A 15,689-nucleotide genomic window follows, 5' to 3' on the forward strand; every position below is an offset into this window, starting at 1 on the left:
TTCAAGATTTTTAGATTCAAAACTTCCAGGCATTCCTCTGTTCATTTCAAGATTTTTAGATTCAAAACTTCCAAGCATTCCTCTGTTCACTTCAAGATTTTTAGTTTCAAAACTTTCGGGCATTCCTCTGTTAATTTCAAGATTTTTAGATTCAAAACTTCCACGCATTCCTCTGTTTATTTCAAGATTTTTAGATTCAATACTTCCAGGCATTCCTCTGTTCATTTCAAGATTTTTAGATTCAAAACTTCCAGGCATTCCTCTGTTAATTTCAAGATTTTTAGATTCAAAACTTCTAGGCATTCCTCTGTTCATTTCAAGATTTTTAGATTCAAAACTTCCAGGCATTCCTCTGTTCATTTCATGATTTTTAGATTCAAAACTTCCAGACATTCCTCTGTTCATTTCTATTTTCCTATTTCCAGGGATTCCATTAATAATTCCTATATTTTTAAATAGAAAACTGCCAGGGAATTCTTTTTCGTTTTCATACTTTCCGTTAATAATCTCGGATTTTTTAGGCTGAACATATATGAAATAGAAAATTAAATACAAAATACCAAATCATCCATTTATAAACGTATTTCATAAATATCGTACATAAAACAATTAAAAATATTATTAATTCAAAGTAAAATTATATTACTGTTTTTTTTTAATGAAACTTACTTTCTTGAAGGTATCAAAAAATAAGTTGAATTCTAATGATGTTTCAGCTGAGTTTTCTTTGAAAAATCGTTTCTAAAGAATATTTAAAATCAAAAATGTTTTACAGAAATAAAGAATTATTACCTTTTTTTGCATTGAATTTTCCTGTCTCGGGTTGGTAGCACTTAGTAAAAAAAGTAAATTAGTGTTTAAACGGTTTTCAGATATGAAAATGATTTCCAGAGCAGAATGTTGCTAAAAAATATTTTTTTTTGTAAATAATTATCATATGATATTCTTCATAAAAAGGGGGGGGGGAGGGGGTCGTAAACGAAAATAAATTTTGATCGACAATAATCGGATGTCATTTAAAAATTGTTTTTCCTGTTCTCTAGTCACTGCATTTCTATTTTTATATTATTCATTTTTCTAACAAGCATATCTGCAGGTTCAATAAATTGTATATTTCCAGCAACCATATCTGCGGGTTCAATAAATTGTATATTTCTAGCAACCATATCTGCAGGTTCAATAAATTGTATATTTCTAGTAACCATATCTGCAGGTTCAATAAATTGTATATTTCTAGCAACTACAGTAATGTTTGATATCCATTTCTTTCACGTTTGGAAAAAAAAGCAAAAACCGTAGCAACATTCTTTAACAAAAAGAAAGAATTCCTTGTGATAAAATATACTAGGTGTCCCAAAAACCATGACTAGAATTTTCAACCCAATTTTCGGAAGACGTCACATGATGTTCCTGGAAAATCTAGAATATTTTATGTCCAATAAATGAATATTTGATGTCCAATAAACGAATATTTGATGTCCAATAAATGAATATTTTATGTCCAACATATGAATATTTTATGTCCAATAAATGAATATTTATATTCCACCAATTAAATATCAATATTCCTTGAATACATGTAAAACAGCATGTAAACAAAGTGTTCAACAATTACAAGTGGTACAGTGGCCGTGGATAAATAAGGATAAGTTTGTCATTGTAGATCAGTAGAACGTGTAAAGGGTACGCTTACAGTCCCTTTAAAAGGAGAGTCCGGCTATGCCACATATTTTAACTGAAAATGCAGTATTGTAAAGAACATTAACCCTATTCCTGCTGGGGGGGGGGGTCAATTTGACCCCCCCCCTGTAGTTTTTTTTACATAACTCAAAAAGTATTGGTCTGAGCCTGTTGAAATTTTCTGACTTTTCTTACATACCCAAAGCGCTCCCTTTAGTTTTTAGTCCTAAAGTTTTTCTCTGCAATACCGCAATTTCAGTCCAAATACGTTACATAGCCGGTCTCTCCCTTTAAGTGCCAATCTTTGTGGCTAACCCTGTAAATCGGATTTGCTTTAACCTGAGAGAAAAAAAGAATAGCTGCCCGAGCACAATATTAAATTGTAAATATGTCAGTACATACATTGTCAACCAAGAAAATCAACTAAATACAAAATATTCAGATTTTGTTTTGTTTCACAAATTTGGTAAAACTTATAAACACAAAATATTTTCTTTTACTTTGTTTTAAATTTGATGATTTAATGAATGCTTCTAGTCGACATTTTATTGATCAAGGAAACTATTAGACAAAAGTGTAAAATTTCTTCAAAACAAAGATGGAGTTTTTGCTTCTGCAAGATCAGTGTACTTTCCGGTTCATTTCAAGTGCCAGGCCAGAGATAAGAGAGTTACAGAGATCGTTTAACACCTACAATATGCTATATTTTCCACAGCATGTTCTATTGTGTACAAGTACTGTACACGACCAATCAGCAAACATCTGTATTCAGGAATATTTAAAGATCCTTTAAATAGGAAATGCAAAGTCTTTAAAAATAGACAATATTCATAAACGTTATGTTTTATGTTTAAAATTGGAGTATTTCTCTAAAAATGTAAAACTTAACCCCTGAATGCAACAAGTGGCCGTGAGATGTCAGTTAAAAAACATTACATGGAACCGTAGCATGGTGTGCCGGGACACTATAGGCCTGCTCAGCCTATCCAGGTAGAGTGTATGAGCAGTCTGTGTAGTCTGTGTGCCGGGCCGAATGTTTAGCAAGCTGTACAGTACACTCACACATACAAAATATATATGGCAAAACAGGATAGAACACCAAATGAATCAGCGTGTTCGTTTAGTGAGATTTTAGTGAAATAACAGCGTAAAGAGCTTTAAAATTCGATAACAAATTGTTTCCATCAATACGTGTTTTTTTCTATTTCAGAAATATTCCAACGCTCGGCAAAAAACGATCTCTCACGCAACGTCAGATCGTTAATCAATGAAGATACCATCTATTCTTCATGTCTAGAAATTAGTTAGTTTTAGTAATGGAGGATGTCAAAGTCTACTACAGTATTTTTTTCAAAAAGATTTTTTTGCCCCTTGGACATGATTGGCTTGTAACGATAAAATCTCGAAATTTTTCAATTGAGAAAGTTTGGTGTTTGCACTCTATTATTCTCAGGCCTAAGGGCTTCTTAGGCCTGAGAATAATAAAGTGCAGGAATCTTCTGATATACTGGAATGAGGCCCGGGTACCATGCAGACAGGAAACATCACACTCGTTGCTCTCAATCATTTGTAAGACCTGATTGGATACCCCCAGGTACCTATAGCTGGCAACCATAGATTCTCCCTGCTTATCCACCACTCCTCTCTTCATCATCATTCACTTGGATCAATCCACATAAAGCTTCTTTCTTGTTGAGTAGAAAGAACGCACACTTTCGCTGCGAGAGTTGTTGACATCCGCCCCTCTGTCCTCCTACATCCGTTAGGTGGTCATAACTGCTTAACCAGATGTCGGCTTTAAATGTCCTGGAGTACAGGAATCGAACCGGCGAACACAAGTCTGGACACCATTCCAGTTACTGGCTGTGGACAAGTGTGCTTAACTTCTAACGAGAACTGCTGTCACAAACTCTCCACCACACTCCACAAAGTCTACTACAGTCAACAAGAATGGGTTCACACTCTTTGCTAATGGTAGATGTCAAAGTCTACTACAGTCAACGAGTATGGGTTCACACCCTTTCCTATTGGTGGATGTCAAAGTCTACTACAGTCAACAAGAATGGGTTCACACTCTTTGCTAATGGTGGATGTCAAAGCCTACTACAGTCAACAAAAATACATTGCTAAGTTTGCCGATCAATATGCATTTATAAGTTCAATGAATTCATTCCTGAAAATGTTTTGATTATTTGAGTGCTGACTAAGTATTTACTTGTAAATGCAAAAGGAATGTAAACTCAGTTGAGATTTCAATATGAATTATAGTCTCCGATCAGAACAAAATTATCAAACATTATATTTTCAATTGGCTCATATTAAATTTTCTTTTGTGTTTTATTTTAAGCTGAACCATAATACATTATTATTTTGTATTTTGTGTTTGAAAATAAATAATATAACTAAATAACTGTAAATAACCATAGTAAAGGGAAATTTTACTTTCAAAATTGTTGCCCAAAAAGATGCTCATTTTTTCCTTGTATTTCTCTAAAGATAACATTTTTGCAAAGTTTGCTAAAACAATTTAAAGTCTTAACTAAATTTCCAAATTTATTGGAACACCCTGTAGAACAGTTGTATTATTGTATTCTCATGTTTATTGGGACACCCTGTAGAGGATCTGAGGTGCAGGTAGAACAGTTGTATTATTGTATTCTCATGTTTATTGGGACACCATCTAGAGGATCTGAGGTGCAGGTAGAAAAGTTGTATTATTGTATTCTCATGTTTATTGGGACACCCTGTAGAGGATCTGAGGTGCAGGTAGAACAGTTGTATTATTGTATTCTCATGTTTACTGGGACACCCTGTAGAGGATTTGAGGAACAGGTAGAAAAGTTGTATTATTGTATTCTCATGTTTATTGGGACACCCTGTAGAGGATCTGGGGTGCTGGTAGAACAGTTGTATTATTGTATTATCATGTTTATTGGGACACCCTGTAGAGGATCTGAGGTGCAGGTAGAAAAGTTGTATTATTGAATTCTCATGTTTATTGGAACACCCTGTAGAGGATCTGGGGTGCTGGTAGAACAGTTGTATTATTGTATTATCATGTTTATTGGAACACCCTGTAGAGGATCTGAGGTGCAGGTAGAAAAGTTGTATTATTGTATTATCATGTTTATTGGGACACCCTGTAGAGGATCTGAGGTGCAGGTAGAAAAGTTGTATTATTGTATTATCATGTTTATTGGGACACCCTGTAGAGGATCTGAGGTGCAGGTAGAAAAGTTGTATTATTGTATTCTCATGTTTATTGGGTCACCCTGTAGAGGATCTGAGGTGCAGGTAGAAAAGTTGTGTTATTGTATTGATACATTGTCAGATTTTACTCGGCCACTCACCACTCACCTGCAGCCTCCAGGTTTGTTACATCTGATTCACTGTCATGTATGAAATAAAATAGTTTACACACAAATTAAGATATGTTAATTACTCCTTATAAACTGAAACATTGCAATATTAAAATAAACATGTCCAAGGCTACAAAAAAGTTTAGCTACTAAAAGCATATTAAAAAGTTTAAACGCTAAATTTGCTACTAAAAACATGTAATGAAATTTAAACGCTAAATGTGCTACGAAAAACATATGATAAAGTTTAAACGCTAAATTTGCTACTAAAAACATATGATAACATTTAAACGCTAAATTTGCTACTAAAAACATATGATAACATTTAAACGCTAAATTTAAAAGCATATAATAACATTTAAACGCTAAATTTGCAACTAAAAGCATATGATAACATTTAAGCGCTAAATTTGCTACTAAAAACATATGATAACATTTAAACGCTAAATTTGCTACTAAAAGCATATGATAACATTTTTAAATGCTAAATTTGCTACTAAAAGAATATGATAACATTTAAACGCTAAATTTGCTACTAAAAACATATGATAAAATTTAAAGGCTAAATTTGCTACTAAAAACATATGATAACATTTAAACGCTAAATTTGCTACTAAAAACATATGATAACATTTAAATGCAAAATTTACTACTAAAAACGACAATATCTTAATTGAAGGTTTAAAGGGTGGATTTATGAATCGTACAGAATCGGTCATTAAAAATAACATGATTAGTCCGTTTTATGAACGAAACTAATAACATGATTAGTCCGTTTCATGAACGAAACTACGCATTTAGATTTAAGAGACTATGCATAAATAAAAGTGACTCTCCATGCAAAGATGTCAATGCCTGATTTACAACGGTACCCTTGAAACTTTAATCTGATCAAGTATGAGTTAAATATCAATGATTTTGTTTATTTTCATTTGTGGTTCCTCTTGAAAAGTTGGTTAAAAGAAATAATTGAGAAATAAAAAATTCTAGTTAGAAAAATGATAGTGTGTATCCGAACCTTGCAGAGGAAGGGTGTCAGCAGAGCTTTCTAAGCCTGTTGAGAGAAAGGGCGCTATGTGCGTTGTACTTGTATAGAAGTCTAGATAGCAAGGACACTTCTCTCCACAACTGAGTGGAAAGCGTGACTAATCCCGATTAATAAAGATGAATACAGAAGGAATACAGAAACTCAAAACATCAGGGATGAAGTACACGCTGATACAGGTTTTAAGGGGGAACAGAGCCTTCAATAGACTTTAAATCAAATACCATAAACTGGTTTTTCACCCTTCTCAAAATGGAAACTGGATTACTCATGGCAGACCTCTGACAATGATAGGCAAAAGACACACTCCCCGTATTTTAAAGCGATGGGACAGCATGCTTAGCGGGTTATTTTTTCTTTAAAAAATCTGTCCACATAGGAATACACGTTAAAAGTGAGGACTATGGTATATCTCCTAACTGTTACCCTTACACCCCATCCTCATCCGCCTACCTCCTAAATTCCAACCTTATCCTACTTCACGAGCAGATATAGTGGAACTCAGAAACTGCTTTGCTGTGGAGTCTTAATCAAAACTTTCTGAGAGAGATCATCATTGGTATCATTGGTGTTCCTTTCCTAGGGGGTACACCCAAATCACCTTGAACCTAGCCGAATGCAGTTAAGACTAGGAGGTCTTTTAATTTCTTTCTAACTTACTGCAAGACACTGATGCATGTAATGCAGCTGACAAAGGGAAGTTCTCATTACAACAATGTCAGCAATAAACCTGCATAGATGGCCGATATCAAAAACAACTGGAATAAATATAGAAACTCAAGAGCTGATATTGAAATACTACAAATTGCCTGATCAGCTCTCGAAACTGAATATTAACCCTCCTGGGGGGCGGGGGTATGCAGCTAATTGAATGAGCAAAACAGGACAGCCAGGAAAAAAAAAAAAAAAAAAAAATTGATAAAGTAAAAAAGTTCGAAAAATGACGTTATCTTCCACCGTTTTCATTAGATTAAGGATTCAAGGGTAACGTTGTAAATCGGACATTGCACTTTTTGCAGAAAGGGTGACTTGAAGTTTCGCATGTTTCTTTAAGGATTGCATGTTTTTGTTGATTTTCCACTCTATGTTAAAACATGATTAAACTTCCTTGTCCTTGTACGTCCTTGTACTAAACTTATGGAAATCAATATTTTTTAGATATTCAGCGTTAAAAGCATGATATATAAAAATATATACCAATAAGAACACTTAGCCATTGCTAGTGCATTAATACACTATTAAATTTATTACAAGATAAAATTATGAGAATTAACATGTTTGTAAATAATCAAACTTCATCCATTTAAGTCTTTTATTATGATGAAGAAAATGTATTTTACATAAAATACTAAACTGAAAATATGAAAATGTTGAATTTTAATGTTTAAAATAACTTTTCAAAACATTAACAAATAAAAAATATAAAAGGAAATAGTCAAAAATGTTTTTAGATAATTTATTTTTATTTTCCTGCTTTTTGTCAGTTATTAGTATACAATGGGCTCAGGACCCCTTGTGGTGATTGACGGAAAATTAAGCTAGAAATTATAAAATTCATCAGTTGGAGGTGCTATTGATTTTTTAGGAATTTTTTTGTTTTTTTTTAAATTATGACGTTCTTTTCACGTTTACTACTTGTGTTTGCCATGTCCATTTCCATTTTGACGAGGCAGGTGGAGGGGGAGGGGGATATATACGCACCCCTTTATTTATGGAAACTAGGAAGTGAGATAGAGTATGTATATAGTAACCCTGAATCAAACAGTGCAGTAAATACTCTCCATACTTTTTAATTAAAGTTACTCCAAACAATTATGCTTAAAAATAATTGGATTGAAAAAAAGGAACATCAGACTTAAGGAAAGCATTGATCTCATTCTTTTCGGCAATTTCTCTTATACCCATTCTTTTATCTACTCCTTATTAATCCTTTTCCTTTGCATTCCTTTAGTTCTAAATGATTTAATACATTTACATTACATGTGAGTTACCTAATACCTAATTAAAGTTATAAACATAAATTTTATAGTCTTTATAGATTGAACATTTTAATATTTCTCTTGGTCTCTAATCTTTCCATGGAATTTTAAAGTTCTTAAATACGATTTTATTTCAGAAATAGTAAAATACTTCTCCAGAAATAAAAGAGTACTTTTAAAGAATTATAAAAGAATATTTTTCTAGATTTGGTCAAACATACTTTTTAAGATTTACATAAACATACTTTTCTAGATTAACACAAGCATACTTCTATAAATGTATACAAACATACTTTTATAGATCTATACAAACATACTTTCTAGATCTATACAAACATACTTTTATAGATCTATACAAACATACTTCATTAGATCAATACAAATATACCTCTCTAGATCTATACAAACATTCTTTTCTAGATCTATACAAACATACTTTCTAGATCTATACAAACATACTTTTATTGATCAATACAAACATACTTTTATAGATTTATACAAACATACTTCACTAGATCTATACAAACATACTTTTCTAGATATATACAAACATACTTTTCTAGATATATACAAACATACTTCATTAGATATATACAAACATACTTTTCCAGATTAACATAAACATACTTTTCCAGATATATACAAACATACTTCCCTAGATATATTCAAACATACTTTTCCAGATTATCACAAACATACTTTTCCAGATATATACAAACATACTTTTCTAAAACTATATGAACAAACATACTTTACTAGAACTATATGTAAAAGCATACTTTTACTGATACTTCTTCATGTTTTTGTTAATTTTCAGGTAAAATGTCGCGGGGCTCCTCGTTTAATCAAGAGGCGACAGAATTTTATAAATCTTCGAAGGTAATTTCTGAATAGTAACTTTATCCAACTTTCCTACACTCTTGTTTAAAAATGTTCTATCATTTTCTATACGCCATAGAGTAAAAAAACGAAGAGGTAAAGCTTAGCTAAGATGTACACAAACGACCTGTCTATTAATTAATTAATAGACAGGTCGGTTGTGTACCTGTCTATTAATTAATTAATAGACAGGTCGGTTGTGTACATCACGATATGTTTACGTATCTAACACTACACACTTGTATAGATTATCGTATTTCTTTGGGGTGGTAAAATGTAGATTATTGAAAATTAGTAATGATAATTAGATAGACACTTAATATGGATTGTAAACACAGGATTGTATACTGCAGTACATTCCAGTTTAGTTGTTTGTTTATAAAAGTATGACCAAGTTTTAAAGTGCACAAACGATTCTTCTTGTAAAAATGTGAGTTTTTCAAAATATCAAAACATTGTGCAATGTGCATGGCTAGACCGTTTAAGGTTGGGAGACTCCACCATATATCCTTCAAGTTGAATTTGCTCAAACCATTTTAAAGAAGGAGATATTAATTAGTCAGGGGAAAAACCAAGTTTGAAGAAAAATGCAACACCATTGTTCTCAACTTTAGCGAATATAAAAATGAATTTACTGTATTGTTTAACTTATAATGTTTTAATATTTAACAAAATTTAAAAAAAAGAAGTCGCAATTACAGATGCATGCGCATCGTTTTTTTTCAGTTCATTTGTTTTACATTTGTTAACTACCCATCCAGTTTGTGTTTTTTTTCAGTACTTTAGTAAAAGTTTGAATTTGTTTGTTCATATAATAACAGGCGCGCAACTAGGGATGGCAATGGGGGGGGGGGGGGCAAGAAGAGTTGAAGAGAAGAAAGAATATAAATATTTGAAATAAGAATGTTATACAAGTTTTAAGCTAAAGGCATGCCCATAGAAACTTAATATTTTTGACAAAACTTTTAGCTAATAAATTGAAAACCTACAAATTTGAAAATTGTCAAATGTTTGAATAAAGAAAGAAAATCTAAAAATTTGTCAATTTCATAAACCCCTAAAGAAATACGATCACTCTATATACAAGTGTACAGTGTTAGATACGTAAACATATCGTGATGTACACAACCGACCACTCTATTAATTAATTAGGGAGGTTGGTTGTGTACATTTGAGCTAAGCTTTACCTCTTCGTTTTATTACTCTATGCTATACGTTTTGAATCTTAAAATCCTTCCCACATTAGAATCTACATAGAAGAGGCTGATTCATATGGTGTACTGTCTCATTTTGCTTTATACAGCCTGTATGTGTACTGTACACTGTACAGTCTGCTCTAGCTGGCTTTACAGTGCCCCACTCTTGTTTTAACTGTCTGTGGTTTAATCTGACTGAAAGCGCCTGGTGTGTATTCACAATGAAAAGAGCTCGCAACGGCGCTGCAGTATTTATCTGCTTATATTCCTCGTCGTAAAGAGAGATCACTTGTTAAATCAGGGTTCCAGAGCTACCTCCGGAGCCCAAAACTTAAGACAAGGTATCGTAATGAAAACCAGTTTTGGAACCCGGGTTTCACAAATGGGGTTAGGCAGTTTTGTGGATATCAATATTTTTGTTATGATGTATTATTTTATTTGGTTTCTTCATATTCTCCATTTTTTTCGAATCTCTTCAATCAAGATTTACACAAATGTTAAAACCCCAGAAATGAAACTCGGTAGTTTCGTTCAACGATACTCTTTAAAATTTCGGGCTCTGAGCTACTGGAATTGTTTACTTTTACTGAAACAGAAGTGCCCAGTTAAATTTTTTTACTCATCACCCTTCTTTTAAGTTTCCGGTATTGTTTTATCAAATCAGGGTTCACTCACGTACTTGGTAACTACCAAGGAGTATGGAATAGAAGGGAGATACAACTGACACGGCCCGCCCTACCATATGATAATACATGCTTTGCAGACGGTACTCCATTTGTATAAGAAATATTTGTCTGATGTAAAATTACCGCGTATACAATATATTTCTTAGAATATTTCTTATACAAATGGAGTACCGTCTGCAAAGCTTGTATAATCATATGGTAGGGCGGTCCGCGTCAGTTGTATCTCCCTTCTATGTCATACTCCTTTGTAATTACACACAACGGCGACAGGATCTATCTATCTATCGATATATGCAAATTTTTTAATCCCAATTAAGACCCATATGTAAATTAGCGAGAAAGACTAACCGGAATTCTTTACTTCATTTGTATACGTAATTATAAGTGGCCCGTGGGCCTCTATTTAAAAAGAGTGGCATATTCAATTCACAAGGATACCCTTGATACCTTGGTCTCATTAAGAATAAATAAGACAGTCACCTTTTTCTCGCTGAAAATGAATTGCATGACAATAAAAGAAATGGTAAGAATTTTACACTTTTTAAGATAAAAAAAAAACGACTGATCACTGGTCACTGTTGATCAGGTAAAAAACTAGCGGACACGGTTGATAATTATCGATTTTTCATTTTTCATTGCGGATTTTTAATGAATAATTGATACAGTTTTCTTTACTGAAAAGTCAGTCAGCCGTTAAATTACAAAAAAACATTATCTTTTTTATCTGTTTTTGAAAATACTTTTCATGAAATGCAATAAAAAATTATAATTGTTTCTTTGTAATTTTCATTTGATGGTTAATGTTTTTTTATTTTCTTTTTTTGCGTTTTTATAACATTTTAACGATATGTAGATCTAAAATAAAATACAGTATTTTTCTCTTTCTTAATAATGATGTTTGATATATTTTTCTGGGATTTTGGTCCATTACTTCTAAAAAATCTAAAATACACTATTTTTGTGTGTTTACCAATATTTGTATAATACAGTTTCATCTCCCTGGAACAGTTACTGCAATGCAAATCTTTTTGTAAAAAATAATTCTGTAAGATTTCTGATAAAACTGCAAACTAATGTCAAAATATGTAAAACCGGGAATTGAGAAATTTCATAAAAAAGTCTAATATAATTCAAAACTGAATTAAGACCTTTCTCCTACTGTTTTCATTTAACTAATTTTCTAATTTAAAAAGATTAAAATAACGTTTTTTTCCAAAAATTATATTTTTCTTGTTAAGCCAATACTGCAACAGTTGACAAATCTACGTATTGTGTTGGAGACGAGTCTACTGAAGGTCCTAGAACTAAGGTCAGTTTAGTAGCCCCCCCCCCCTCACCATTTTCCATTTAATAATTTTGAATTGCACCCTTCCTGCATGTACTCCTGCTACCCGCTTTAAATTGCATTCCTTAAAAGATTGTTTCTTCAATCTTCAAAAATTGAACAAATTTAAATTTTAGAAAAATTCTATTTACAACAATGTCTTCTAAATTAAAAAGATCTTTGCTTATATATATATATATAATATATATATATATATGTTAACTTTAGCTGGCCTAACGGCTGGACCAAATAGACTAAAACCCATGGGTACCCTGGCTTAATAAATTTGAATTTTTTTTGGCTTCAAAATTTAAAATTTGTTCATTCCAAAATTCAAATTTTCATTTATTCCACGGGCAATGCCGGGCACTTCAGCTAGTTTATAATAAAACTAAAAGACTTTCAGTATTCCTCAAATTATAATATCAAAATGTTGGCCAAATTGAAAATAGTGTTGAGAAAACGGTAATTGATTAAACTTACAATAAAACTTAATTTTTAAATATATATATAATAAATCTATAAATATAAAACTACTAAATATACAGATTTGTTTAACAGTTTATTTTTACATCGATTATTTTTTATTGGATGAAAATTCTAGAAATGCAATTTTCCTTGTAAAAGCACTTTAGAAACTAGAGTTTAATTTTAAAAATATTTATTATTAACTTTTTTTTACTTAAACTGTAAATGACTTTTTCCTTTACTAAATTAGAATTAATTCGAATCACTGCAAACTAGAAGGTGCAATTTATATAAAATCCCTTGTTATGAATTTGTGACCACGTAGCTCTTCTAGTTTTGATTTTATGAAATAAATTCATTTAAAAATTTTTATAATTTAAAAAAAACAAAGAGGTCAAGTATCTGGAGTGAAATATATTCATTAAATCATTTTTATAATTAAAAAAACCCAAAGAGGTCCTGTTTCTTTCTGAGATGAAAAAGTACTTCAAATAGTTTTTAAATAATTTTTAAAACAGCGGAGAGGTCCAGTATCTTTAAGATGACTAAATTCAGTAAAATAGTTTTTATAATTTAGAAAAAAACAAAGAGGTCCAGTGTCTAAAGATGAACTAAATTCATTTAAATAGTTTTTATGATTTTAGAAAAAACGGATAGGTCCGGTATCTAGAGATGAACTAAATTTATTTGATAATTTTATAATTTTAGAAAAAATGGAGATGTCCAGTATCTAAAGATGAACTAAATTCATTTGATAATTTTATAATTTTACAAAAAACGGAGAGCTTCGGTATCTAGAGATGAACTAAATTCATTTGATAATTTTATAACTTCAGAAACAACGGAGAGGTCCGATATCTAGAGATGAACTAAATTCATTTGATAATTTTTTAATTTTAGAAAAAATGGAGAGGTCCGGTATCTAGAGATGAACTAAATTCATTTGATAGTTTTATAATTTTAGAAAAAACCGAGAGGTCCGGTATCTAGAGATGAACTAAATTCATTTAATAATTTTTTAATTTTAGAAAAAATGGAGAGGTCCGGTATCTAGAGATGAACTAAATTTATTTGATAATTTTATAATTTTAGTAAAAACGGAGTGCTCCGATAACTAGAGATGAACTAAATTCATTTGATAATTTTATAATTTTAGAAAAAACGAGAGCTCACGGTTTCTAGAGATGAACTAAATTTATTTTATAATTTTATAATTTTAGAAAAAACGGAGAGCTCCGGTATCTAGAGATGAACTAAATTCATTTGAAAATTTTATAATTTTAGAAAAAAAAGGAGAGCTCACGGTATCAAGAGATGAACTAAATTCATTTGATAATTTTATAATTTTAGAATAAAACGGCGAGGTCCAGTATCTAGAGATGAACTAAATTCATTTGATAATTTTTTTAATTTTAGAAAAAAACGAGAGCTCCGGTATCTAGAGATTAACTAAATTTATTTGATAATTTTTTAATTTTAGAAAAAATGGAGAGGTCCGGTATCTAGAGATGAACTAAATTCATTTGATAATTTTTTAATTTTAGAAAAAACAGAGAGGTCCGGTATCTAGAGATGAATTAAATTCATTTGATAATTTTATAATTTTAGAAAAAACAGAGAGCGCAGCATCTAACTATGAACTAAATTCATTCAAATGACTTTTATGATTTTAGAAAAAAGCAGAGAGGTCCAGTATCTAGAGGCGAATTACAAGGGATAGATATAGTTTCCCCTATAAAGCTTCTCAGGTATATAAATGGGTTACTCTAGCCCAGTTAACATTTTTACCCACGTAGGATAAAAATAGAAACTCCATGCTTATGAAACAGTGAGAACCAGAAAACACTGGAATTTAAAACACCACTAAAGTGAATTCGATGTTGTTACACAGCAAACAGTTTTTATATTGACTTAGTAAATCATTTATTCGGTCAAAGGGTCTGTTTACACTGCACTATTTCATGTACATTGGACTATTTATAGTAATAACATGAGTCTAAAATACGTCTTTCTATTCCAGAGTTTTCTGGTTCTCACTGTAATCTATTCTCCGATGTCGGAACGCTGATCGAACTTGACGGGTTTAAACTTACCAAGGCATGTGAATAAGGGTTCACAAAGGTAGTGAATTCCAATTGGAAACCCTACTGTGAATGCTTCATAAAAATAGTTTGTTCTAAGCTCTTTTTGTCATTTATTACAGAATAATTACAGATGTTCTATATTAAAGTTAACTTTTATAGTGAAGGAACCATATTTCTGTAAATTAGATTTACCAATCCAAATATCTTTGCAACCTAATGGCTAAAACCTTTGATTTTTGAAACTTTGACTACATAATCTATCAACATTCTCATGGTCTACGATATTAGGAAGCCAAAAATAGGATTTATAATAACAAATAATTTAACTGACAAGAAATATAATTAAGTGAGACAGTGAAGAGTTTAGATGCAGTTCTGGAGAAATTTACAAAATTAGGAAAACAAGAAAAACAATGCAGTTCGTCACTTTTCTTTAGAGCCAGGTAGGAGACAGTCGTCTTTATTCTTCAGAGCCAGGTAGGAGACAGTCGTCTTTGGTATTCAGAGCCAGGTAGGAGACAGTTGTCTTTATTATTCAGAGCCAGGTAGGAGACATTCGTCTTTATTCTTCAGAGCCAGATAGGAGACAGTTGTCTTTATTCTTCAGAGCCAGGTAGGAGACATTCGTCTTTATTCTTCAGAGCCAGGTAGGAGACAGTTGTCTTTATTATTCAGAGCCAGGTAGGAGACAGTTGTCTTTATTATTCAGAGCCAGGTAGGAGACATTCGTCTTTATTCTTCAGAGCCAGGTAGGAGACATTCGTCTTTATTCTTCAGAGCCAGGTAGGAGACAGTTGTCTTTATTATTCAGAGCCAGATAGGAGACATTCGTCTTTATTATTCAGAGTCAGGTAGGAGACAGTCGTCTTTATTCTTCAGAGCCAGGTAGGAGACAGTTGTCTTTATTCTGAAAGCCAGGTAGGAGACATTCGTCTTTNGTAATAACAGGTTTTTATCATCAACCATTTTCGTAATAACAGGTTTTCATC

The 15,689-nt window shown here is 31.7% G+C and overlaps 2 protein-coding genes across 2 annotated transcripts in view; one reads left to right on the forward strand and one right to left on the reverse strand.

The window, feature by feature from the left end:
• The window catches only part of LOC111713965 (venom serine protease), a 7,966-nt gene extending 7,561 nt beyond the window's left edge, over window positions 1–405 (reverse strand). Inside the window, exon 1 of the mRNA XM_023488962.1 lies at window positions 32–405. Within this exon, the coding sequence (XP_023344730.1) occupies window positions 32–405 (374 nt within the window). The remainder of the gene's footprint in view (window positions 1–31) is intronic.
• A 3,857-nt stretch (window positions 406–4,262) lies between these two features.
• On the forward strand, window positions 4,263–15,459 carry LOC111713960 (uncharacterized). The gene is made up of 5 exons (XM_023488957.1): window positions 4,263–5,050; window positions 8,881–8,942; window positions 12,063–12,133; window positions 14,290–14,364; window positions 15,048–15,459. Exons 1-5 carry the CDS (start codon window positions 4,672–4,674, stop codon window positions 15,145–15,147), a joined length of 687 nt encoding a protein of 228 aa, XP_023344725.1. The 5' UTR covers window positions 4,263–4,671; the 3' UTR covers window positions 15,148–15,459.
• The last annotated feature ends 230 nt before the right edge of the window (window positions 15,460–15,689 follow it).

The sequence above is a fragment of the Eurytemora carolleeae genome, unplaced genomic scaffold (assembly GCF_000591075.1).
Source record: "Eurytemora carolleeae unplaced genomic scaffold, Eaff_2.0 scaffold832, whole genome shotgun sequence".
Classification (NCBI taxonomy): Eukaryota; Metazoa; Arthropoda; class Copepoda; order Calanoida; family Temoridae; genus Eurytemora; species Eurytemora carolleeae.

Coding starts and splice junctions, on each gene's coding strand:
- LOC111713960 (XM_023488957.1), top strand. CDS start 4,672: ATGTTTATTGGAACACCCTGTAGAGGATCTGGGGTGCTGGTAGAACAG. Junction 8,943..12,062: donor AATTTTATAAATCTTCGAAG/GTAATTTCTGAA, acceptor TTTCTTGTTAAG/CCAATACTGCAACAGTTGAC. Junction 12,134..14,289: donor CTGAAGGTCCTAGAACTAAG/GTCAGTTTAGTA, acceptor TTATGATTTTAG/AAAAAAGCAGAGAGGTCCAG.